Here is a 25,258-nt window from a genome sequence, read left to right on the forward strand (position 1 = left end):
CTGGGAGACCCCCGGGCAGGGACCTCTCCCTGACCTCCCCAAAACCCCACAGTTACACCTCTCTCTTTCCTGCAGAGCTGATGGGGAGCAGCCCCAGTTCTCTCCCTGCCACCCTCAGGGAACAGCCTTTCCCAAAGCCTGGAATGGCACAGCACAGCCCCTGAACCCCACTGTGGCACCACGAGTCCAGCATCCTTCCCACACAGATGGCAGCCCTCAGGGACAGCCCGGGACCCCCTCCCTCCCTCCCTTCTTTCCTCCCTTCTTTCCTCCCTTCCTTCCTCCCTTCTTTCCTCCCTTCCTTCCTTCCTTCCTTCCTTCCTTCCTTCCTTCCTTCCTTCCTTCCTTCCTTCCTTCCACAGAGAGCTGGGTCTTGCCATGACCCCGCTAATGAACCTCAGCAGGCAGCTGGTGGGGCAGGTGCTCCGTTCCCAGAGCACTCCCCTTGTGCCAACCAGGAATTTTCTCTCTGCAGCCACCAAACTTCAGAGTCTCTGCCCCAGAAGCGCTGATTGCTCAGAGGCTGTGCCCTGTCCTCCCCTGCCTTGTGCTCCCACCAGCTGCTCCTGTAAGGTCTCTTCTTAGGGGAAAGGCAAGGAAATTTCCCAGAGGAATCCTCTCCCAAAGCCAGCTCTCACAGAAGGTACTTTTAATCCAAGAACTGTCTCTTTCCCAGATAAAGAGCCCTACAAAAAGCCTTCCACATGCCCAGGGTCCAAAGGGAACCCTCTGTGTGCTCCCCCAGTCCCACATCCAACTCACCTCCCCCTTCCCAGCACGGAGCAGAGGAAACCGCAGCCTCCATCCCTCCCCATGGCCAACCTCCGGCCTGGAGTTCACAGACACCAGACTCAGGAAAGGAGCAGCCTGAGCAATTATTTGCTTACAGACAAAGCCGTGGTGTTCTCTTTTCCACGTGGGGATCCAGTGTGGCTCCGTGAGCCCCGCGGCACCGGCAGCCCACGTGCTGCACGTTGCAGCAGGGAATTGCAGCCGGATCCTGGGAATAATCTGCAACCGAGACATTGTCTGCTGCAATGTCCTGCAGAGCTTGGGCATAAGCCCTGCTGATGGCAGGCAGCACTGCCTGGTACTCTCTGGATGCCACATCCAGAGGCTCCTGCTCCTGGATGTCACGGTCCAGGTTGAAGATGAGGGGTGGTTGGTGCTGCACTGCCGGCCCAGTGCTGCCGTCACAGGCCATGGCCCCTCCTAGGGAGGAAATGGGAGAAAACCCCTGGGGTCACAGGGGTCCAGGGATCACCTCTGTACTCCTCACCCCCCCAGGACGGCCCATCCCCACCCCATCCCAGCTCTTATTCCAAGAGCGTTCCTGAGGCCAACCCCAGGCTGCAGCACCATCCTGCAGACACGGGTCAGCACATCCTTGGGTCTGCTCTTGCTTGAATTAACCTGTGGGGTTTTCGTCTGTACCTGCAGGGATCTAAGAATTCCAGAGGTTCTTTCCCAGACTTTACTACCTCTGGTAGGGACACAGTACCTGTGGTGTAGAACACCTTGTACTGAGCCAGCCGCAGTGCCTCGATCTCGCCAACCTTCCCAGCTGCACCGCTGTTGGGGTGGAGAAGAACCTGCAGGAAGGACAGAATGTTCCATGAGATCCACTCCCTCCCCAGGTGAGCCACATCCCACCCCTGCACCCATTCACAGACACCATTCAGGCCTTGGACTCTGAGCAACCAACAGATCTGTGATTGCTGAAGGGTGGAATGATGGCAAAAGGGCCCCAGGAAACACCAGCATCTCCCTTGGACCTTCCTGGCCTGGCAGGAGCCTCTGAATTCCTCCTGATTCTATGGTAAGAAAGTGATCACAAAGGTGGGGGGGCTTCCAGCAGAGCAGGGCAGATTATCATAAAATCCCAGAATGGTTTGGGTTGGAACGCTCTCAAAGCCCATCCCATTCCACCCTCTGCCATGGCAGGGACACCTTCCACTGTCCCAGGCTGTCCAACTTGGCCTTGGACACTTCCAGGGATGGGGCAGCCATAGCTTCTTGGGATAACCTGTGCCAGAGCCTCCCCACTCTTAAAATTCAGAATTTCTTCCTAACATCCAATCTAAATCTCCCCCTTTTACTCCAAAACCATTCCCCCTTGCCCTAATCACTAAATGCCTGTGTAATATTTGGGAGCCAGGGTGGTCTCAGGTGCTCTGTGTCACTCAGCACCTCCCTGGGTGCTCACAGCTCCGCCAGCAGTGGGGACATCCAAGGGAGCTGAGCACCGGCCGGGAGCCAGCACAGCCACGAGCTGCGGGTGAGCTCATGCGAGGCAGAGGGGAAGGTGAGGTGCTGGAACATCGCTCCCACATCCCTCCTGTCCGTCTGACTCACCCCGCTGTGCAAGGGCTCCCTTCCCTGACAACAGCCAGGGAATGGGTTGAGGAGCAAGGGAAGGAGGGAAGGGTGGGTCGAATCTCTCACTTTTGGTATTTAGGACACTTGATCCACACAGGACAGCTGCTCTGGCACTGGGGAGCGAGGAGACAAGTGAGCTGGACACTCCAGCGGCTCCTCTCTCTGATAATATCTGCCGTGGAGCCAAAGCCTTCACTGAGGGATGAGTCACTTGAGGTTTCCTCCCCGGGAATTTGAGTTAAAAGTGATTCAAGAAATTTCCACTGTGCTAAGAATTAGAAACATCTGCTGGAGTTGTAGGCAGCTGCAGTGCCAAGTTTAGTAACAGCACTCGCAGCTGATGAGCGCAGCAGTGCCTGAGCAGGTGCCCGGCACGGAGCCCTGCCCCTCAGGGAGCATCCCAGGCACCCTGGGCACCCCAAGATGTCCATCCCACACTGCCTGGCAGAGCACTCCCGGGATCCCAGGCACCCAGAGGTGTCCATCCCACACTGCCTGGTCCAGATGTAGCCACTGCCTCATGGGACTGGTTGGAACCTCATCCAAGAAATGCCAGGATTCACGGTAGGGGGTGATTTCCAAATCCTCTCACTTTCCTTTATTGCCCTCCATTGCAAGGTAAATTCTTTTGGAATTTGGTTGGATCTTTATGTTTTAGGGGAGAAATAAGAAGGGTGTAAAGAGGAAGAAGTGGTGCAGGGTGAGCCTGGTGCAAGGAGGAAGCCTGCTGCAGAGTCCCCTTCTGCTGACACTCCTCAGGCAGGATAAAAGAGCTCCAAAGGAAGAATCAGCAAATATTCAAGGCCCTGTGAAGCCAAGGGACCAGGAACTGAACCAATTCATCTGTCTCCAGCCTTAAAGCTTTGCCTACACCTTTAAACAGCACAGCTGGGCTGCTGCCAAGGGCACTCAAACCTCCCTTCCTACCAACAACCATGTTCCTAAACCTCTTAAAACCCCACATTTAGAAAATATGTTATAATTTACTGCATAATTAAGGAGCTTGTTTTGAATCAAGAAACATTCCCAGGTCTGGAACTCTTCCATTAATCCATGACTATTATTTTAATAAATAAAAGATAGAGAAGGGAGGGAAAAAAGCCTTTTCTCCCCTGAAAATTCATTGCTTGAACTTGGTGCTCTGGGCTATTCACATTCAGCTGACGGACAGAGGGATTTACTGCCCCTGGTACTCTCGGTGCTCCTTGGAGGACGTGGTTTATTTTTCCTGACAACAGCCCTCGCTCTCAGCAGGACCTCGGTGTCACCCCAGCCCCGTTCCTGGCTGTGCCAGTGCCGAGCACAGGCTGGGACACTGGGACAATGTCACCCGGGCAGCCCACGCTGGGAGCTCCAGCCACCCCAATTAGGAATGTGTGGAAATTGGGCTTTGGAGTGAGCGAGAGAGCTGCTTTCAGGAGGATTTGTGTCAAGAGAAACCCTGCACAGGGGTCACTATCGGCCACTCGCGAGCAGGGGGTGAGAGGGGGGAAGCCAGGAGGGGGAGGGAGCGGGGACACGCCTGCTCCCGACCACCCCACGGGGCTGTGTGTCCCCTCCCAGGTCACCCCATCCCACGGCAGTGCGATCCCACCCCCTGGGGGGAATTCCACACAGGAATGGCTGCACCCTGACACCCAGCAAACTATCGCTCCCAGCAAACCATGGCTGCCTGCAAACCATCACTCCCAAAAAAACACCACTCTCAGCACGCCATTGCTCCCAGAAAACCATCATTCCCAGCAAACCATTGCTGCCAGCAGCCCCCCAGTGCCCTGCTCCCAGCGTTGCCCGTGCAGAGCAGGGTTAATCCCAAGGAGCAGAGTGGAGCCCGCTGGACACATCCCATCCTCTTCCCTGCTCCATCTCCCGGTTCAGCAGAGGGTTCCATAAATACAAAGCAAATACCAAACCCCTGATGGACACAGAAAGCAAATCCAAGATCCCGCTGGGAGCTGGCTCACGGTGCTTGCAGGAGGGTGTACTTTAAAAGCAAATTCAGGATTTATCCATGGGACTGCTATTAAAGCCGCCTTTTTAAAATTCTTTTGGTTCTGCAAAAATCTCGTGCAACTCTGAGACAACCGTGTGGCCATCCTGCTTGTCCTGCAAACTGTGGGTTTTGGGGTTAAAGGAGCTGCCAGCAGCGGGTTGTATGACAGAGCTGCAGGATATGGGGTGGGCTGTCCCGTTGGAACACTGTCGCCCCAGAGCTGGGAGGAGAAGGCGTTTGTTACACCTTGATCTGGTATGGTAAATAAATGGGTATAACCAGGTTGGAGCCCCTGGAATCTCCCCCTTTTGATGTACCTTTTGGGATGAGAAAGATGCTGTGCTGGGCACTGCAGGCTGCCACAAGCCTGAGCATCTCTGGGCTGGAGTCCCTGGGATCACAGACACAGCTCTGAGGCACACAGGAAGGTGTCAAGCTGCAGGCACAGGCACTTCCACTTCTAATCCCAGATTTGTGAACGAAGCACAAAACCATCTTCATTAGCCCAGAGCCCTTCTACCCCGATATCCCAAGCCCAGCCTGGTACAGCACCCGGCCGTCTCCAGCTGTCCTTCTCCTCCTCCAGGCCAGGGGCTGACGCTCCTGTGGATCTGCACATCACCAGTCTGAGCCTTTTTCCACCCCCACTCACCTGTTTTAGCTCAGGCTCCTGCTGTCAGGAGGGGCTGTCACAGGGGAGTGGCTCTGCCTTACCTTGTGCCCTACATCCGAGCAGCCAAAGAGAACTGGGGACACATCCAAGCCATCAAAGCGCCTGTTTGGGGGCAGCGCTGCCCCAGCCAGGGCCACCAGCGTGGGGAAGATGTCCAGGACACTGGGGAAAGAGGGGACTGTCATCAGAGCAAGGAGTGAGAATCCATGGAGGGTCCCCCCAACCTCACCTGTGCCCCACATCCCTCACAAGAGGAGCTCCCAACAGCCGAAAAGGCTGAACCCAGTCCTGTTCCTGGCAAGCCCTGGCTTCACACCCCTCACACCCCCAGCCAGCTGCTCGGGTTCAGTCAGGATGTGCCTGGCAAACCCTGCACCCACAGCCCCTCCCGCCCTCCTGAACCCCCTGGGCACGGGAAGGCAGCAGGTCAGTCACCGTCTGCACCAAGTGCCAGCACAGGGGTTTTCAGGCTGGTGCCAGCAGCTCCTGGCACCCCAGGAAATGCGGTGTGGCTGCTGCAGGGCGCAGCACGAGCCAGGATAGAACAGGAGAGTGGAGCTGCTCCGTGTCCCACAGACCCACTCAGCCTTTCCAGCCTGTGCAGGGCCTCAGCCACAGCAGAGCACCTGGGACTCACCCCAGTCCTTCCCGGAGCAGAGGGACACGGGGAAGGGGCAGGTGGCCCAAAGTCCCGCCGGCTCCGTGAGGATGCAGAGAGGGACAGTCCCCACTTTCCCACCTGCTGCCTGTCCCCACCTGGCACATCCGTGTGGTGTGAAGGGGCTGCAGGAGGGGTGGGATGGGGATCACCCAGCCCTGCTCCCAGCCCTTCACAGCCTGGGCACAGGCTCCCTCTCTGCTGGCCCTGTGTCCCAGAGGGGTCCAGACTCGACTCCAGTGGGATGGGAACATCCTGCTCGCAGCCCCCACATCCAGTCCACACCCTCCACATCCTGTGGGGCACAAGTATCTGTCCCCCTGGTGCCACCAACAGCATCCCTCCCTCACAGATGTAGTCACAAGGTGACCCCACATCTCTAAAAGGAACCACCCACAACCAGGGTGTCCCATGGCCCCAGGGGACAGCGGGACATCAGCGTGGCCAAGTGACACATCGCAGCGCTGCCCTCGGGGACGAGGCTGTGGCACAGGAGGTGACAGCTGCAGTGCTGCCAACGGGGACTCAACCCTCACCCCTCTGGCTACAAAACTCCCGTGCCAGCAGCTCTGAGGGCTTGGCTGGAGCAAGGAAATTGGTACAGGAAGCAAAAGCACCAGGAACTGGGGTCACCGGGGTGCTGCCGTGGTCCTGGCACTGTGACCTGGTCACCATGGCTCTGCCACCACTATGACCCTGCCCCCGCGTGTCTCCTGCCCAGTGTGTGATGGCAGCTGCGTGAGCAGAGAGAGGAAAGAGCCCTGGGTTTAACAGCCCCCAGCTCTCCCATTGAACGAGTTTTAATTCAGCTGCTAAGAGACAGAACAAATAAGAACAAACACTGCTGCGAGGCAGCCCCGGCCGGCGCTCACCGAGACGGCCCCCCCGGCCAGGCCGGCCGGGAGGTGCCCAAAAACATCCTGGCTCTCCACTGCAGTCCCTGCAGCACCTCGCTGGGGGCACAGCAGGTCCCCCAAAACAGCAGCTCACCTGGGCAGCCTGTCCCTGGTCCCAGGGGTGCCCAGCACCTCCCCAATCCAGCTCCCACCTCAATGCATGTGGATGCTCCCAAGCAGCCCTGACCAGTGGATGGGACCTCTGGAAAGCATCACCAGGGTGGGAGGACAACATGATTGAGGGCAGAGGTGGCTGAAGATTCCCCCAGCCATGGGCAGGTGTAACCCATGGAAAAGACATGAAAAATAGGATTTTGGTGGAAGCCAGCGGGCACATCCTGGGAGCCAAGCTGGGAAAGACATGCTTGAGGGAAAGCCCCACTGCCAACCCCTGCCCTGCCAAGAAAGATTCAACACATCCAACATCAACACTCAGCCATCCTGCTGCTGCCTGAACATCGAGGGAAAAGGGCCTGGCAGTGCCCAAGGACAGCAGCTCCCTTCCTGTGAGACAGTGGGCATCCCCACACCCGGGCAGGACTTGGCGGGAGCACTGCCCTGCCATAGTGCTGGGCATCCCGGCATCCCAGGCATGACGTGGCAGGGAAACCCTGCCCTGCCTGTCGATGGCAGGGTGCAGGCAGCTGCAGCAGCTCTCCCCACACCCCAGCAGCTCAGCCAACCTGCCCAGCCCCACGCCGCTGGCACAGCCAGGATGGTGCAATCTCCTCCTTCACCACCTTCCTGACCTACTTCTTCCGTGTCCTACTTCGGGTTGGGGCAGGGAAGGGCAGAAGCACAGTGGGTGGCTCTGGCAATTAACTATAATTAAGAAAAGCAGACAAGGCAGTTTTGTGCAGAGCCCGGCGTGCAGGTGCTGGTCTGTGGTGAGGCATCAGCGTTTCTCTGCTGGCTGCAGCTCCCCGGCCCCTGGGCACGCTCACCCTCGCTCACCCCTGCACTCCCTGGCCAGGCAGGACACGGAGCCACGAGGTCCTGGGCAGTCCCAGCAGCCTCCCTGCCCGAGCCAGGTGTTTCCATAACCCCAGGGGAAGAGGAGATCCGTGCAGATGGGTAAGGCCTTTCCCTGCCCAGCCCTGGCTCTTCCCGGGGATCCCACCAGGCTGAGGTCCTTCTGCGTGTGCACAGGGCTCCCCAGCCTCTCCCGCACACACATTTCATTCCCTCCCCAGCCTCTCGGTCTTCCCCTTCAACTGGGGGGATTTCAATGTCCCTGTTGCACATGTTCATCTTTGGGGGCTGTCCCCGAGGGTGACAGAGGCATAGAGAAAAGCCACCTGTCCTGTGAGCACCTCCCTGTCCCTCGGTGTCCCTCCACATTCCCTGTCTCACCTCGGGCCATGGCTGGGATCGCAGTGGTGACACTTTCCTGAGCATGACCCATTGCTCACGCCCCCCAGGCTGGCTCTGTGCTGCCTCCCAAAGAGGGGGTGCCCTGTCCTGATGCCAGGGCATCACCCTGCAAAGCTGGGCATGGCCCTGTGGCAGTGCCAGGCTCTGCCGTGGGGGACACCAGCTGCTCTGTGACTCCTGGGGAGCTCCAGTCACTTTCCAAGCACCTGGAGTGCTGCACGTGCCTCTGCTGGATTTCTAGATTTCCAGCTGTCTAACCTGTCAGACTGGAGCTGGGAAATGCAGGAGATAAGGTCTGTGATTAGATAATCAGAATTCCTGGGCTTGGAGGCAAGGCTGCAGGGAAAGGCTGGTGGCACAGGGGGATGGGGACGGGCACTGACCCTGCATATGCTGCCCCAGCTGCCCGAGTGGGCAGGGTCTGGCAGCTCTGCCCCACGTCCCACGGCAGGCAAGGATTTGGAGGCAAAACCATGGGGTGCTACGTGCACCCCATCCCCTCCGCCAGACACCAGTGACTCAGCTTATGGCTCAAACCTTCCCCTGCCTGCAAAAATCCAGCTCCCAGAGCTGCCCTCGGGCTGTGGAACGAATGAGTGTCTCCAGCTTATCTCACGGACCTTAGAAACACCCAACGCTGCCCCAGGGCCCACCAGTCAGGACTCGATTCCAGCAGCTGGGACATTCTTTCCCAACACCAAACACCTCTCCAGCCCCATCACCCTGTGTGCTTCAGGGATGAAAGGGGACGGAGCATCCCAATGCCCAACAACCCTCCAGCCCCACCACCCCAGGGATGAAAGGGGACATTCCCCCCGCCCTGAGCCAGCACAGGCTGTGCCCCACGCCCTCTGCCAGGGAGGGCTGTCAGGAGAGGTGCAGTTCCACGTGGAGGGGTGCAAGTGCTGCATGGAGAGGGGCAATACAGACCCTCCCTGCCGCCCTCCCCAGTGAGGACGGGCGGGGGGCAGCAGCCCTCGCCCTCGCTGCCGCCGGATCCCGGCCCGGCCGCATCCTGCAGGGGATGCCAGATCCATCTCTCCGGCCAGCCCTGCCCACAACCGCACCCTCCTCCACATAAAGCCATTCACAGACCACAAAGCCTGAGCCTGCTCCTTGGTGGGGAGAGAGAACATCGTCATCTTTTAATTATCGGGAGGCCCTTGGCCACCGCGGCCAGGAGCACAGGGAGCCCAGTGGCTGCAAGCGCCAACCCTCCAGCCTCAAAAAAACCCTTTCAGCTCCTCTCTGCTGAAGCATTAAGTCTTGGGAGAGGACAAAAGTACAGTCTGGCACAAGGCAGGGAAGAACCAGCGCAGGCAGCTGCTGCTGCCAAAATCCAGGTGATGACCTGGGTCACAGTGCAGGGACAGGGGTCCTTCCCAATGGGGCCACCCCGCTCTCCGAGGGGCTCTTACCTGAGCAGAGCGTGGCTCGTCCTCCTGGCAGGGACACGGCCAGGCCAGTACACCAGGGCTGGCACCCTGTGCCCTCCTTCCCAGGTTGTCTGCTTGGCTGAGCTCCCACCTGCAGGAGAACAGGGCAGCGCTGGGCATCCTGCTGCTACTGGAAAACCTCCTGACCCCGGAGTTTCCCCGGGAAAGGAACTGTGCAGAGCAGAGATGGTGTAAATTACCCCAAAGGAGAATGGTTTCGCTGGGCCAGGGAAGGAAGAAGAGCTACAGGAGTTTTTCAGAGGGAAAGGGAAAAGAAAGGGGTCTCAGCTGGGCACTGGTTTGTGTTTCTCTGCTCCAGTGAGTGATGAGAAATGCAGCGGCTGCCAGAGCCATCGCATTTTCAGCCACTTTTGATGCCAGGTGAGAGAATGGAGCAGGCAGGAAATGTAGGAATTTATTCCAGGGGCTTCTGTCCTCTGCAGGGCTCAGCACCAACAGCCCCCCCACCCCCGCCCCGGCCTGCTGGAAACCTGCCTCATTAAAAATACCATCCTGCTAATAACCCTGCTGCCAGTTAATGAACCTGATCCATCGTTTCCCTGACAGCACCCAGTGCACGCCTGCTCTGCCCTTGGATTTGAGATGTACAGGGATCTGCCCAGTCCCTTCCTCTGCCTGGAGTGCTGAGCACTGGGACTGGGGTGCTGAGCACCAAAATTGGGGTGCTGAGCCCCGAAATGGGAACACCAAGCATCAAAACGGCTGGAAGGGTGTTGGAGAGCCTCTGCCTTGGCTGCAGCCCAAAGGGCCCCAGGCAGCTGAAGGGAGAAGGAGCTGGGAATGGGGCAAAGAGAAAATCCCAACGCGATTCACCGAGCAAACTTCCCAGGAGCAGCCTTTGTGCGCTGCCTTTCAGCGTGCGCATGGCAACGGCACTTGCCCCGAGCCATTTCCTCCGGGCACAGCCAACAGAGTCCCCGCGCCGTCCCCAGCCCGGCCCGGCTTCTCCAGGAGTCACTGCCTGATGCCTCGGGCTGATCCATGCTCCCAGACTATGCTGCCGTGCCCACAAGGACACGTGTGGCACAGGTGCCACAAGGACTAGCCCAGGGAAAAGGTTTCTGACGCTGGCATGGACCAAGCACATCCCCGATCTCTCCCATTGCCCACCCAAACTTTGGTGTTTCCCCCTGCCCTCAGACACCCCAGGAAATCACAGCAATTACAGCAATTAATATGAATCCCCTTCTCTGCACAATATGAAAAAACTCATCCTCCTGGGTGCATTTCCAGGGTTTTTCCATGCATGGTCAGGGTCTCTGGAAGGACATCAGAGGGACATTTCCTGACCAAGCCACCCCGGTACCTCTGGCTGGTCAGGTCAGAGCAGCCTGGGAATGAGGTCACATTAACACTTTGGGAAGTAAACAGGGCTGAAACACCCAAACCCAACCAGGGAATTTTCTCCAGAGTGGGGATGATGCAGCCCTGCTGCTGTGGGGACTTTCCAGGCTTTCCAGGAAAGCTGAACTGTGCATTCCCGTGGCGGGATGAAAACCTTGGTCCCACCACACACACAGCAGGTCTTCAGCACAGGGACACCAGGTCTGGAACTTCCCCAACCTGCCTCAAAATATGCCCAGCATCATATCCCCAAAATGTCTCTCTCTCTCCCAGTATCCCCCTGTTGCTGGACTCTTGGCCCCAAGGTGGGAGACGAGTTTTTGGGGTGGGCTGCGGGCTGTGGGAAGCACAGAGGAACGGGGAGCACATACGGATACGCTGCTCTCTCCCAACTCCAGTGACCACCTGAAATGAGTGGAAAACATCCCTGGAATTTGGGTTGGACCTTAAAACGAAACACGGAGCTACAGGAAACTTACAGAAACACATAGAAACACATAGAAACACATAGAAACATGTAGAGCCGGGAGCAGTCCGTCCTGCCCTGCCCTCCCACTCCTGGGGGCTTTCCCTGCCGGGGAACAATCCCCGGGGCTGGGAGGGCCGAGCATCCCACCCCGGCAGCCCCGGGCGGTGCGGGCAGTGCCAGCCCAGCCGGCAGCAGCCCGGGCCGGCTCTCCAAACATCCGTGCAGCCACCGGCCGAGGGATTTCCGAAGTCACCCTCGCCGCCAGTGTTTGCAGCCAGCTCGGAGCGCTCTGCCAGCCCGACCTCCTCCCCAGCCTCCACCGCAGGCAGGAGGGGCTGGGAAGGGGCCGTGTTTTCCTCGCCTGTTCCCGAACGCCGCAGTCTCTGTACCATCTGCTCGGGCTTGTGACCGTGGGTTGCTCAAGAGCAACAACCCGGGGCCGTCAGCGGGGTTTGTTTACTAGAAAATTAAGGTTACGATTCCATGCCGGGGCCAGGCGAAGGAAAGGCTCTGGGAATGGGACGGAGCCAGCGCAGTTTGCCCAGGGGAGCGGCCGCGGTCCCACGGCCGGGGCGTCAGGAAGCGGAGGAGGAAGCCCCTCGCTGCTGACCCCGGGCAGGGGCAGCCGAGCCTGGCACGTTAACTCCGCGTAATACAAGCAGAAGTGGGAAACGCCTGACTCATGAATGTTTCTGGCCGCCTCGGCCGAAATAAACCCACCAAGCAGATGGCTTGGCCGGAAAAGGAGGAAAGAGTGAAAAAAAACCTCAACAAAAAAAACCCAACAAAACGGTGGAGAGAAAGAAAAGCAAAGTCCCGGGGCATGGGGAGGGTGGTGGGTGCTCTGCTCAGGGCGGGATGGGGGCTGTGAGACCCTGACGGGGCAGATGGCAACATCCCATCTTCAAATCATCACTCACCTCAAGCTCCGGGCTAACGGGGACCCCAGCCCACCCCCTGCAGCAGTTTTGGGGGAAACTTGACTGTTTGAAATTAAAAATGTGTTCTGGCGTGTTCAAGCCCAGGGCAGCAGCCAGGGAAAGGCTTGGGGTGGAATGCTGCCCACATCCCCTCGATGGGCAGTGAAGGGCTTTGTGGAGCAGCCCCCCCGTGCCCCCGGGGACTGGGACCCCCCCACGCTGCCACGTTACCTCGCTGCCTCTGCCAGGCACCCACGAACGGCCCCAGGCGTCCTGCCAGCTCACACTTCTGTGCCCAGGGGCCATTGTCACCTTCGAGAGAAAGAAATGTCCCCATGAGAGACACCAAGACCAGAGGGGACACCTCCACCGTGGGGGGTAGGCAAGGAGAAGTGACCCATCCATCCCTCCTTGCCACTCCTGTGATGCCTCCCCACACGAGCAAGAGCAGCTGGTTGATGGATTTTGGTTTTTAAGTTTGTTTGCAGGGGCTGAGTGCAGGGCGAGAGGCTGGAGTGCCGCCAGGTCAGGGCAGGGGGGGCACGGTGCCACCAGCTTGGGGTGTTAATGAGAGGCCGAGTGAGCAGTTCCTGTCATCAGGAGCAAGACATCCTCATTAGGGAGGCTGCTCAGTGACAGAGAGCGGATTTGGGCTTCTTAATGAGCGAGGATTTGTGGTTTAATGAGTCACGGCCCCACCACTTCAGCCCCGCAGCTGAGGGGGGTGGCAGGGTGGGCACCCAGCTGAGTGGCCACAGCAGCCCAGGACCCCCGTCCCCAGCTGGGACTGCTCCCCATCCACAGAGCAATGGGAGCATTGAGGGCAGGGGACAAACACAGGTCCTGCCCCACCCCAAGGTGCAGTCCCCAGCGTCACCCCCAGCCCCAGTTTTCCTTCTGTACCTGCAAACCACAGGAGCGTGTTGCCCTTCCCGTGGCTGTCAGCGACCTCCTTTATCCGTCCCACCAGCGCATCCATCTCTCTCAGGGAGGCTCCGTAGATGCCCCTACCCGGAGCGGGGGGCAGCGGGGGGGTCAGCGGGACGTGCATATGGGCCAGGGCCACGTAGAGGAAGTAGGGGCGTCCGCTGTCACTGCGCAGGGGACAGAGGGACAGTGTTCAGCCTTCAGGGGATGGCAGTGGCAGAAGGTCACTGGGGTGGTGGCACTGCTGAGCCTGGGGACATAAACCAGTGGCCTTTCTGCCCCTGCAGCTCCTTGGGGGAAAACACCCCACGTGCATCACCCAGCTGCAAATTCTCCAGGCACCCACCGCCCTCACAGGGAGGAAGCTTGGCTGAGCTGAGCCTCCCCTGCTCCTACTTAAACCTCTCCCCATTGTCCCCTTGTTGTCAGCTGTCGTCCCACTTGGGATGGACTTGCCCCTTCCTCCATCTCTAGTGGCCAAACACCCCACACTGGTGCACACACCCACACCTCCCTCCCCTCTCTCAGGGGGCCCATTTTGGCCCTTTGTCCCCCTGCCCAGCTGGTGATGTGGGCAGAGGATGGGGACAGCAGGATGCCCACACCACCCTGGGCACGGCCTTGGCAGTGCCACTCAGCCCCGCAGAGGCAGCGCGGCATGTTTGCTGCCATGCACTGCCCCGCTGCCTGCTCGCTCCTAAATCATCACAGGACACGTCCTGTTTGCTTGTTTACAGCTATATTTATCTGCTCCAACGAGGCCTGCTCTTCCTCAGGGACCTCGGAGGGGAAGGGTGGGATGACCAGTGGCGGGGAGGGGCCGGATCCCGGGGACGTGTCCCTGCCCGCGCACGCGCCCGGCTCCGGCCTCCCCCGGCTACCTCCTGGAAGCTCTCGGGGCCCTTCCAACGTGCGTTTCAGCACTTCCTTCCTCTGCCCGTCACCCACCTGGATGGAAAATGAGTAAACCCCATCCTGCCCGGAGCTGCTGCATCCCCTTCATGACACCGGAGCCCCGTGGAGGGCTGTGTCCCCCTGGCACCCTGCCCATCCCTGCAGGACGCGGGGATTCAGGAGAGCTCCTGTGCCCCTTGCAAACTGCTACTGTGAGACCTCTTCCCATGGGATGCCAGAGACGCCGGAGCAGGGAAAGCCTCTTCCCCTGGCTCGCATCCCACTCAGGAGCACCACTCCAGTATCCAGATGGACTCATGGATGGCTGTGATGCTCAGCTGAACATCCCTGTCATCTGCCACACGGACACCTCGGAATTGTCCTGAAGATCCAGCAAACGTTTAATCAATAACTGAAGACAGGAGTCCCTGACTTTTGCTCCCATGGTCACTTGTGCTCTAGCAGTGCCACATCTCACTGTCACAAATTGCTCAACCTTGACTGGTTAAAAAAACACCGAGGTGGCAAATCCAGTGTTCTTTTGTTGCCCTGTAATGAATGAGTCAGCCAGGGGAAAACTGGAATAAGCCATCAAAGGGAAGGGGAGAAAAGGCAGGCACCTGCTTAATCCTGTTCTCCATGAATGCAGATAACCTCAAAACACTTCTGGGAGTTTAAAGGTTTTGTCCTATTAACCCAGAGCTTACACACTTGGCTTCACAGCCAAAGAGCATCTTGGCAGCTCAGAGGGCTGCAGGTTTGGTAGGAGAAAGGGTTGCTGCTGCCCCACAGCCCAGAGCCTGGGTATCCTCAGCATCCCAAACGTGGCCAAGCCACCCCATGGCCAATAAGGGATAAACTACAGGTATTGTGCAACAAAACGGCACCCAGGTTTATAGAGAGCCATTTCCCCACAGGCTGCTCCCTGCCCAGCCCTTCATTCAGCTCTGTTACACAAACCTTACCCCGAGAACCCCCCTTCCCCGGGCCTGCGTTATCCCGGAATGCAGGCAGGGGACGGGCTCAGACAGGGCTGCCCGGCAGCGCTTCCTCTCCTCACTCTGCAGGGAGGCATTTTGCAAAGTCACAGCTCGTAATCCGCCAATAATGGGGACTAAAATTACACAACCCGTCAGCAGGGCTCGGGGGCATCATTCGGAGGAGCCACTCTGCTCCTCGGGGACAAACACACCCGGGCACCTCCTGGTCTGTGGGGCTGGGGGAGGCACATCCTGAAGCCCAGGGATCTCGGAGTGCTTTATCCTCAAAATGGGTCCAATCTCACACCTGGGGCGTGTTCAAACACCCCACCCTGGGCACCATTCAGCACCTGCTCACATGCCCCTGCCAGCACTTCACACCCATGGAGGCATCTCCACCACCCCCCTGCCAGCTCCTCCACAGGGATGCAGGGATGGACAGACGGATGGCAGCGTTTGCCTCCCTCCCATCCCCACCAGCCTTGACATCATGCACGTTCCGCCCAGGAAGGAGGCACAGCCTCACTCAAAGGCTTTGACCTTCCTCAAAACTGGTGGTTTTAAAAACACACGCCCCCTTTTAGAGGACACCAGGACAGCCTCAGTGCCGCCTCCTCCAGCAGGAAGCCAAGCCATGGACACCCCAAATCCGAACGACAGCACAACACCCATCTCCCCTGGTGCGGGGGAGTCCTGCAGTGACCCAGGAGCTCTCCCAGCCATGGGGACAGACAGGGGGCAGGGGGTGGCCCTCACCTGGCCCGCTGGATGAACCGCGACGCCTCGTCCGCGTAGCGCGTGGCCAGGCTGCCGAGCTCCACGGGCTGCTGGATGATGGTGACGTTCTCGAACAGAGGCAGGGCAACCTCTGTGTAACAGTCCTTCCTCGCCTCCCTGCTGGGAACAGCCACCCCAGGCTTGTCACCGGAGCAGGCATGGAGCCTGGCTGTTCTCCTGGCTTCCAGAAAGCCGAGGAGGGGACAAGAAAGGGAGCGCTGCCAATGTCCCCATGGCACGGGATGCTCCCAGCCCTCACCCCGCAGGGGAAAACTGGGTGCACAGAGCATGAGGGGAGGTAACCACAGCCAAGGGCAGCCCTCAGGGCTGGGGACACTGCTGCAAACACCCACCTCCCCGTGACAGCACTGGAACCCGCGTGCCCCATACCTGGCACCGGTGCCATGCCGCGGGCAGGGCGGGCAGGGCGGCAGGTTGTAGCCAGGGGTGTCTGTGCAGCCCATGTCATGGCTGTAGGGGATCCCAAAGTAGTAGTCAAAGCCTGAGAGGCAAGCGAGGGGGTCAGCGGGGTCAAGGTGACCACAGGGCCCTTGGCCCGTCCCCGCTGGCACAGCCCTTACCGCGGGAGTTGGGGTGATGGCGGCCGTGGTGTCCCAGGTGCCACTTGCCTGCGGGGAAGCCACAGAACATCATTTCAGAGGTGACACAGCTCTGGCCACCGCCAGCCCTCACCCACGAGGTGCCCACAGTGCTGGGGGCTTTAATCAAGCTACAAGAAAGGCTCCTTGTTTGTGCTGGCCGCGGTTCCAGAATGCCATCTATTTTTGCAGAAAACCCCAAAAAAATGCATAAGGTATCTCATGCCTGTGCAAAGCGACCGTTTCCAGCCTTAAAAGGCTCTTTCATGTGTTTGTGTTCTGAGCAGACGGTTTCCCAACCCCTCCCTAGCATCCAGCTTCATCCTCTGACCCCCGGCACGCGCTTGCTCCCACCGAACACACCAAACCAAGAGGGAGAACTGCAAAAACTGGGGGGGAATGGAGGAACAGAGGGATTTTCTGCCAGCACAACAGCAGGAGCTGCAGGTGCAAAGGGTTTGTGCTGGCTGAGGGGGACCCACAGTGACAGGAGGGTGCCCAAAGCCACGGGGCGAGCGGCACTGCCTGTGGTGTGGGATGCAGGATGGCAGAGCCGCCGAGCACAGTCCTGTTTGCTCGGGAACACCCAGCACATTCCTCGTGAGGTAAAGCAATTAGAGATTAAATGGAGAAGTCTGGGTTTCCGGCAGTGCCGTTGAAAAGGAAGATTTTAAGCTTGGCATTGCAAAATCCAAGGGGGATGTGTGAAATCTCCCTCACGTGGTCCTTCAGATTTTCCTTTCATTGCCAGCATTTCACCCAAGTACCTGCAGCCCCTCCTCTGCCAGGGCATCTTTGTCACCCCCTGCCACCTCCCCAGCTGCCCCCTGGCACTCTGGGCATTACCTATAGCTCCTGTGCTGTACCCAGCCTCCCGCAGGACCTCGGCCAGGGTGGTCTCGTTGAGGGGGAGGCCCCCGAGCGAGGTGATGGCGAAGTTGTGCGTGACCCCATTGCGCACACCCAGGCGCCCCGTGAGCAGCGAGGCACGGGACGGGGAGCACGTGGACGCAGCTGAGTGGAAATCCACAAACCTGCAAAATGAAAAGACCCTTCAACTCACAAGACCCTGTGTGCTCTAACACTGCCCTGGCCCTCCCTGCTGCCCTGCACACTCCCCCTTTTGCTCTGGGGATGAGGACAGGGAGTGGGAGATGAAGGTTCCGGCAGGGATGGATGGATCTGCTCCCCAAGGTACCAGGCTCTGGCTGCCCTCCCCATGCACCCAAACCCACACCAATGAAATCCCTTTGCCTGCCAGTCCCACAGGGCTGAATTCCCCTGTGCTGCAGGACAGAGTAACCAGGGATGCTTGGAGAGGGCAGGGAAGGGGGATAGTCATTACCTTGTTCCTTCGGCAGCCAACTGATCCAAATGCGGGGTCTCCTTTGTCTCTGCCCAGTTGGCACCCAGATCCCCCCAACCCACATCATCTGCCAGGATGACGATGAAGTTGGGCTGCATGCTCACCACACAGGGAGCCCAGAGTCCCACCAGCGCCAGGGCAAGGCCCAGCACCGCCCATGGGGACAGGGACAGGGTCCCCATGGTGCCACACGTCCCCTCCCACCCGCGCTGCAGCACCAGCGGCTTTGTCTTCCCCAAACTCCCTCTGCTGTGTCCCTGTGGATGCAGCTGAGCCTTCCACGGGCTCGGTCCCTTCCTCAGCTGGTGGGGCAGGGCCGGGGGGCCGGGGGTCTGGGTTTGCTCCCTTGGCTGCCGACCGAGCTGCGACACCTCCTCCGTCTTTCACACCCAGGCACAGCTGATATTCCCGAAACTGGCGCCAGCAAAGGTGTTATTCTTAGAAGTCAAAAAACACCCTTTGAAGTCACTGTCACCCTATTTATATCTTTCCTTCCTTCCTGGTAAATATCTAATTAGACACCAAACTGAAGCGGCATTTTCCCCTCCAGGAGTGGGTTTGATCCGCGGCGGTGGCTGCTCTCCCCTCACCGCAGCCAGAGGATGTTTGTGTCCAAAAACGGCTCCTTCCCTGCAGACTGAGCCCCTCAGCCTTCTGGTGGAGAAGAAACTGCTGGGGCTCTGTCAGTCCATCCTTCACCTCCTTACAGCATCCCCTGTGCAAGGGAAGAAACAGAGTCAGGGAGTGCTCCTGTGCCCCAGCCCGGGGCAAAGCACCTTCTCCAGACACCAAGGTTTTGCTTTGCAGTTGTTCTGCTGCGTGGTTCACAACGGCTCAACTGGAAAGGACTGGGAATACGGAGCACCCCTTCCCTTCACCCACTGCTCAGGCTGGGATAGTTTCCCATGCTCCTGCCATCCCATGCTCCTGCCATCCCATGTTCCTGCCATCTCGTGCTCCTGCCATCCCATGCTCCTGCCATCCCGTGTTCCTGCCATCCCATGCTCCTGCCATCCCGTGTTCCTGCCATCTCGTGCTCCTGCCATCCCATGCTCCTGCCATCCCATGTTCCTGCCATCTCGTGCTCCTGCCACCCCATGTTCCTGCCATCCCATGTTCCTGCCATCCCATGTTCCTGCCATCTCGTGCTCCTGCCATCCCATGTTCCTTCCATCCCATGTTCCTGCCATCCCATGTTCCTTCCATCCCATGTTCCTGCCATCCTGTGCTCCTGCCACCCTGTCCTCCTGCCATCCCGTGCTCCCTCCCGCTTGCCAAGGGCTGTCTCCTAAGTGCAGCAGGGGGCACAGCACCACAAGGGGGACATGCAGGGCCCTGCCCTCATTTGTGACAACTGACAAGTGTCGGAAGCTCATTGCCTAAATTTAGTTGTGCTCCCGCTGCCCCACGGCTGCCAGAGCAGGCAGCACAGCCCGGCTGCCAGAGGGAGCTGCTCCCAGAGGTGAGGAGGCAGGAATCCATACAAACCCAGAAGGCAAAAAACCCCAGGAATACCCAGGATTAAGCACATCCAGCTGCTTAGGGCAGGATTTGGCCTCCAGAGATGGAAAGGTTCAAGGACAGACCCCCCAGAGACCAATGGCAGAGACGGAGCTGTGGCAGAGCTCCACAGAGCAGATGGAGCTGTGGAATACAATGTCTTGAACACAAAGTTATGGCCAAAGGGAGATGAAGCTGCAGAGATCTGCCAAAATCCCGCTGGGTCCTACACCAGGAGCTCTGCCCTGGCTGTGGGGATGCTGTGGGGATCTGTGCCTGGGTTGCGGATGGCCAGGACCCAGCTGTCCCCAGTTGGTACCACAACCTTGGGGCAGGAACGTGCCGTGAAGGATGCAGCTCCCATGGGATGGTCAACACAGCCAAGCAGGACAAGATCCCTTAAGACAAACCAAGAGGGAGAGCAGAGAAGGCAATACTGGGAAACAAAAGAGAAGAACAGGACAGGAGGAGGCAGGAGAGGGAATACGATGAGCCCCATCTGTAGGCCAAGAGGTTTGTAGCTTGCAAAGTAAATTATTCCCAGCTTTTGCTGTTCACATCTTTTAAAGCTTTGGGCTGTCACTTGGATCAGCAGCTCCTGGGCTGTCAGCAGAGCATTGCAGTGATCAGAGATGTGGCTCCATTCATAATTCATAGCTCAGAGTGTTAATTTATAAAGCCTGGAGGCTCTCGGTACATCAGCTGACGGGGGTGGGATGCGCTGGGTCGTGGGGCTGAGCTGTGGGAGGGGGGCTCAGCTCTGGGAGAGGCTGCTCAGCCCTGCCCCAACAAAGCCCATGAGCTCAGGTCCTGTTCAGCACCCTTCTGCATCCCCACAGCTCCAATCATTGAGATTAGGTCTCTGGACATGTTTGAGGGCAGCTAAGTTGCCTTTATTTTCAAAACAAAAATTCCTTTGTAATTTTCTTGGATTTCTTCATGGACAGGAACTTGAAAGGAGCAGCTCTGCTAGGGTCCAACACCCCCTCCTCAGGGGCTGAGCCCAGCTGGGCCGAGGACAGCACAGAATTGAGCCACCAACTTCATAGGAACAGCATGGTCAGGGAGACCTCAGCCCCATCCCAGCCCCATCCCAGTCCCCTGTTCGGGACTCTCCACAGGGCAATGGAGCAGGATATCACCCTGTGCTAAAACTGGGGTCTGGCAGAAAATGAAGCACCAAAGTTGAGCTGAGCCCCTAAGGCAGTTGGTGTTCAGGCTTCCTGGGAAGACTCGCCACTGAATCCTGCCCTCCGGCACCTCCGCTGGCATCCAGCAGCTCCTGGGCCCCTCCCAGGCTGAGCGTGGTCTCTGTGCCAAATCCCAGCCTCTCCAAACATCGTCCAGGCAGCACCATCCCAGACCCTGTCCCACTCCTGAGGGGTGGCCCTGCACCCCACAGCGTCCCCCAGGGACCCCCCCCCCAACTGCACCTGCAGCCACACGGAAAAACCCAGCAAACCTCAAAAGAGCCTAACAACCCACAAACCTCTGTCCCTTCCATTTGCTTTGCGGAGGGATGCCAGGATGACACAGCTAACAAAAACAATCCACACAGTTTTCAAAGGACACTCTCTCCTCCCTAAATTACAGGGAAAGTCATCCAGGGCTTTTATTTATAATGCAAATTCATTCATTAGCATCAAACAAAACTTCTTGATCCCTGATGCTCAGAGGCCATTTGAAGGCGAGTCGGAACAGGGCCCGTGGAACATCCACATCCAGACCACATCCAAACCCCGGCAGAGCGTGAGGCCATCGCTTGGCATCCACTCCACTGCACTCTGAGCCCTCTCTGACCCTTTTCAGACCAAATTCCCAGGTGAGTCCGGGCTGTGCTGGCTGTGCCCCCACCCAATGCTGTGCACATCTCCCTGGAGGAGGTGGGAGCCTCCCTGGGATAAATCCCAGCCCCTGCTCACCACTGCACCAGGACCTGCAGCCTCTCTGCTCCCCTCCAGCTCTGCTACAGCCAGACCCACCCAGAGCTGACCGACCAACTTTTAGCTATTTTTGCAAAAATAAAAATGACTCAGAACAGATTCCCCAGGCTGCCTGTGGCAGGAACATTGCGGCACCTCACCTTGTGCCAAGCAGGAAATACTGCACAGGTGGCTGCAGCTGGATGAGCTACCTGGGAGGAATCACTCCCGGGATCCAAGGCCTCCGGATAATCGGCATTGGCAGCGTGCTTCTCGACTGGACACGGCGCACCTGGGCGTCACAGCACGCACCTTGTACCAGGGGAGGATTAAACAAATAAATAACCTGCCTTTTGCAAGCCAGGCAAGGAGTTTCACAGGAACCCAGAGAAGTCCAAACCAGATAAACCAGTTTACAAAAGCCCCAAAGCCTCTCCAAGCAGGACACCCCAGGGCTGGCCCCTGAGCAGAGGAGGGGAGATGCCTCTCTGGGATGTCACTGCTGGCAGTGCCACCACAGAGGGGTCACCTGCACAGCGCTGGCAGTAGCTGTCATGTATTTATTACACATTAAACAGAAAGTTCACGAATCTTGGGGCCAGCATGATCATTTTCACATTTTTCACATTCTTTCACATTTTCACACCTGAAAAATGCAAAGCAGTGGCTGGAGCCCAGAAAAACCAGCAACCCTTTAAGCACACCCAGCTGTGCCGAGCTATCCCCTGCCAGCTCCCAGGGCTCATAACCCACCCAGGGTGTCCCAGCTCTGATCTCCAGCCCAAACCCACCCTGGTGGCCCTCCTGAAAGCCCCAGCAGGATCCCCATCCTGGCCACGAGGAGCAGAGAGATAAGGACACAGCAAGGGATGAGAAATTCAAACCGCTGTTATCCAGGACCACACCAGGAGCTCCCAGTGTCTCTCCTCTTACCAGCTGGAAAAGTCAGGGAAACTGAGGCAGGCAAGCAGAAGTGATGGCTCAGGCTCTGCTGACCCCACAGTGGGATGGGACACGTCCCCATGGTGAGGTTCCTGGTGCTGACCCCACTGGAGGATGTCCAACCACAGCCTGGAGGGAGTGGATGGCGGGGCAGACAGGCTTTAGTGGGCAGAAAAATAAATCTATGTTTTGTTTGCAATTCAAGCTTGCAGAGATTTTGATTTGGGCAGGGAAGGGCAGCTGGTACCCGGTGAGGGGTCTGCCCGTGGGGCAGAGGGGGCAGGAGCTCTGTCTGCCCCGTTGGGCCTCCCCAGTGCTGACATGTTTACCAGCAGAGCTCCATTCCCAGCACAACCGTCCTGACAATGCTCTGAACCGAGTCAGGATTTCATTCCAGGAAAAAGGTTTTCTGCTGGAAGAGTTTATACTAGTTCCCCTCACAGAATAAGCAGCACCGACAAAAACATACTTCTGCAGATTTACCAGGATTTCTGCCAGCTCCTGGGACAGGAGAATGTTTTTCACCCAACTCACTGCTGGGTCTTTCAGAGAAAACATTTCACATGCTGAGCAGGGCTGGGCAAACCCCAGCAGAATAAATGAACTGGAAGTCCCTGAGCCATCCGGCTCAGCGCAGGGGCCCGCGCTCCCCTGCTCTTCCCAGCCCGCCCCGTTCTCCAGCTCCCGGCTGATTTATGCCCACAGACAGGACGCCTGCTCTGCTTCCCCGTGGATTACAGAGCCCTCAAACACCAGCCATGCTCCCGGGCTGCTGGCGTTCCCGGGATGATGAAGAGGCACGTCCTGGTGCGAGCGCTGCCAGGCACGGGATGGACCCAGTGGATGTGCCGGGGAAAAGAATCCCGGGAAGGCACAGCCAAGCCAAGCAGCAGGGAAATCCCCCCAAAGGGGGCAAACAGTATGGGGGGAAAAGGATTTCACAGGGGGACTGGGAAGCCCTGGGTTGGAGAGGCTGCAGCCACCATCCCTGTCCCCCCACAGGGCCCCTCCAGCCCCCATCGCTCCCCAAAGCCTTATTGCTCTTGGAAAGCCCAAAGGAAAGGAATGGGAAGGTGAGGCAGAGACAGACGGAAAGGACTGACAAGAAATACCAAGGAGCAAATCGCTTTGGGTTTTTCATGCCAGAGATATTTGCATTCTTATTTCTCCCCTGGAGGCACAAACCTCTTTTGTTGTCCCACAACCACTTGCACTGTCTCTGCCAGGAAGAATTTCAGCACGGGGAGGGTGACCCGTTCCCAAGGAAAAGCCTGTATAACGGGATATTGGCTCTGCGAGGCCAGAGCGATGATCACCCTTTATCTGTACCCCTGAAAGGCAGGGCATGGATAAAGGGCAACCACCTCAAAGGTTCCCTCGGAGGAAGGGGTTTCCTGTGAGACAGGGAGATTGAGGCTCTCAAGGACACACAGGGCACAGTTCCATAGCTGAGTACCCAGATTTCTGATGGATTTCTGATGGATTTCAGCTTGTTTAGGATGGGACTGTGAGGAGTGAAGCTGCTGAAACCTCCCTGAGAGCACCAGCACTTGTTGGAGGCAGTGGCTGTTAGACCAGCATTGCCAAGAGAAACCAGCAGCAGCTTTCCCAAAGTTCCTGAGCAAAGCAACTGACAACTTGCCTCATTTTGGGGAATTTGCAGAATTTTGTCCCAGCTACCTCCTGCCCTTGGCTGTGTTGCCCCACCGGGACAAAGGAAGGGAAAAGCAGCAGAAGGGACTCTGGCCAAACCAAACACAGCAGCCCTTACAGTGCAGGAACATTTCAACCTGGGTGCTTTTTCCAGGGGTATGAACCAGGATCAGCAGGTTCCGCATTAACCCAGAACACTGTGCTGGGGTCCTGGGCCAGCACAGGGGGCAGATCCCAGGAGGGCAGGTGAGGAGAGGTGTGGTCACCCACCCACTCTGACCCCTCTGCTGCTCCCTGCAGGTAAAAGTCACTGGCCCACAAGTCACAATGAATGGTGCAAGACTCCAAGTCCTCCTGGCAGCATCCATCTGTGCCAGCACACGGAGAGCAGGAGCAGGATGCAGCAGCAGCAGTGAGCTGAGGCTGCCAGAGCTCCAAGAGAGTTTGGACAATGCTCTCAGGGACGCACAGTGTGGGATTTTTGGGGTGTCCGTGCAGGGCCAGGAGTTGGACTCGATGATCCCTGTAGGTCCCTTCCAGTTCGGAATGTTCTGTAATTTTAGGATGACTGAACCCCTGCTCCCTCCCTGCCCATCCCTGTAGGTGGTGAGTCGGTCTCTCCTGCTTTGTTTGACTCATAAATCCCTACTTTTTAAGCTTCCTACATAAGGGACATGTTTTCCCTTAAAAATGCAACTAAGGAAGTTGGTTTCTCCTAAATTGCAACTAAGGGGAATGCTTTCCTCTTAGAATTCAACCAAGGGACATGTTTTTCCCTAAAAATATGCAACTAAAGGGAATGTTTTCCTCTTAGAATTCAACCAAGGGAGATGTTTTTCCCTAAAAAAATGCAACGGAGGGAGATGTTTTTCCCTAGAAATGCAACTAAGGGAGATGTTTTCCCTAAAAATGCAACAAAAAGGCACGCTTTTCCCAAAAATCCAACTAAAGGAGATAGTTTCCCAAAAAATTACAGCCAAGATGTTTCCCCTAAAAATGCAACTAACAGAGATGGTTCCCCCTAAAAATTTAACTGAGGGAGATGTTTTTCCCTAGGAATGCAACTAAAAGAGATGTTTTCCATAAAAATACAACTAAGGGATAGGCTTTTCCCTAAGGAAAAAAAAATGCAACTAAGAGTGATGTTTTCCCCTAAAAAAAACAACCAAGAGAGATGGTTCCCCCTAAAAATTCAAGCAAGGAAAATATTTACCCTCAAAATGCAACCAAGGGACGTGTTTTCCCCTAAAGTTGCAACAAAAGGACATGGTGTTCCCTAAAGATGCAGCTAAAGGAGATGGTTTCCCCTAAAAATGCAACCCAGAGAGATGTTTTTCCTTAGAAATGCAACTAAAGGAGATGTTTTGTCCTGAAAAACACAAGCAGGAGGCATATTTCCCCTAAAACGGCACCACGCGCAGCACCCAAAGCTCGGAGGGGACAAACACATTGTGCCACCCCCAGAAGCAGCACCGGGGGGGGGGCTCCGGCATGTGCTCCCCGCACCCCACCGCTGCGAGCCCAGCCCGGGGATG

General features: G+C 57.6%; 1 protein-coding gene and 1 long non-coding RNA gene across 3 annotated transcripts; one reads left to right on the forward strand and one right to left on the reverse strand.

Annotated features, from left to right (window-relative positions):
- The first annotated feature begins 302 nt into the window (after positions 1-302).
- LOC121673153 lies at positions 303-3,511 on the forward strand. Its single transcript, XR_006019148.1, has 3 exons — positions 303-643; positions 1,441-2,943; positions 3,038-3,511. It is a non-coding gene; the product is annotated as an uncharacterized LOC121673153 (long non-coding RNA).
- Positions 638-20,576, reverse strand: LOC121673152 (arylsulfatase G-like). 2 transcript variants are annotated; one of them, XM_042046233.1, is made up of 11 exons: positions 17,686-20,576; positions 17,187-17,374; positions 16,323-16,370; positions 16,132-16,243; positions 15,721-15,861; positions 13,067-13,257; positions 12,395-12,475; positions 9,392-9,500; positions 5,087-5,207; positions 1,502-1,592; positions 638-1,212 (listed from the first exon to the last, which is right to left on the reverse strand). In XM_042046233.1, exons 1-11 carry the CDS (start codon positions 17,886-17,888, stop codon positions 884-886), a joined length of 1,614 nt encoding a protein of 537 aa, XP_041902167.1. In that variant the 5' UTR covers positions 17,889-20,576; the 3' UTR covers positions 638-883. The 2 variants fall into 2 exon arrangements, with proteins under 2 accessions (XP_041902167.1, XP_041902168.1); XM_042046234.1 differs by having other exon boundaries at positions 15,721-15,858; positions 17,686-20,575.
- Between the last annotated feature and the right edge of the window lie 4,682 nt (positions 20,577-25,258).

Source organism: Corvus kubaryi, unplaced genomic scaffold, assembly GCF_017639235.1.
Source record: "Corvus kubaryi isolate FWS band 111438036 unplaced genomic scaffold, C.kubaryi_AGA036_p1.0 65247, whole genome shotgun sequence".
Classification (NCBI taxonomy): Eukaryota; Metazoa; Chordata; class Aves; order Passeriformes; family Corvidae; genus Corvus; species Corvus kubaryi.